Below are 608 nucleotides of genomic sequence, written 5' to 3'. Positions count from 1 at the left end.
CCCCGCCAAGCCCTCCCTTCAGATGGCGCCCACCTCCACCCGGGGCGAACTCACGTAGACTGCGTAGATGTCGGATTTGTCATAGAAGCGAAGCCTTCCGCTCAGCTCCAGGGCGGGGGAGACGCGGTCGTCGCCGGCCTCCAGCTCCTGGTCCCCCTGCCCAGGGCCGAAAGGGAAGAGCTCCTGGCGGCTCAGGCAGTGTCCGGGCCCCGCCACCAGCAGCTGCAGCAGCAGCGCCCGAGTCCACACAGCCCAGATCCTGCTGCTCGCGGTCAACATGTTCCCTAACTGATGTCGGGCAAATCCAGCGACTGGGCGGCCAGGAGGCAGAGGAAGGGCGGAGATGTAACCGGAGGCCCCTTCGCAGCCTCTCCACGCCTCCCTGGCGCCCGAACGTTTCCACCCCGGGAAATAGAGGAAGGGACCAAGGGGAGATAGAGGAGGGTGGGCCCCGCCCCATCTCGAGGGCAAGGCGCGGAGGCGGCCCAATGGCTGCGAGGGGCAGGGCGAGGGGCGATACCGAGTTCCCCAGCTGTGGCAACAGTGCCCTAGCACCCCGCGGGGAATTGAGCGCTCTTTTCCTTGATTCCTAAAAGTAACTCGTCTCC

General features: G+C 66.1%; 1 protein-coding gene across 1 annotated transcript in view; it reads right to left on the bottom strand.

Moving 5' to 3' along the window:
* The window catches only part of NID1 (nidogen 1), a 225,261-nt gene extending 224,982 nt beyond the window's left edge, over positions 1–279 (bottom strand). Inside the window, exon 1 of the mRNA XM_007958156.1 lies at positions 55–279. Coding sequence (XP_007956347.1) covers positions 55–279 — 225 coding nt within the window. The remainder of the gene's footprint in view (positions 1–54) is intronic.
* Between the last annotated feature and the right edge of the window lie 329 nt (positions 280–608).

Source organism: Orycteropus afer, unplaced genomic scaffold, assembly GCF_000298275.1.
Source record: "Orycteropus afer afer isolate SDZICR_OR568_19922 unplaced genomic scaffold, OryAfe1.0 scaffold00858, whole genome shotgun sequence".
Taxonomy (NCBI): domain Eukaryota; kingdom Metazoa; phylum Chordata; class Mammalia; order Tubulidentata; family Orycteropodidae; genus Orycteropus; species Orycteropus afer.
Note: the sequence above shows the minus strand (reverse complement) of the source record. Positions and strands in the feature narration are given on the sequence as shown.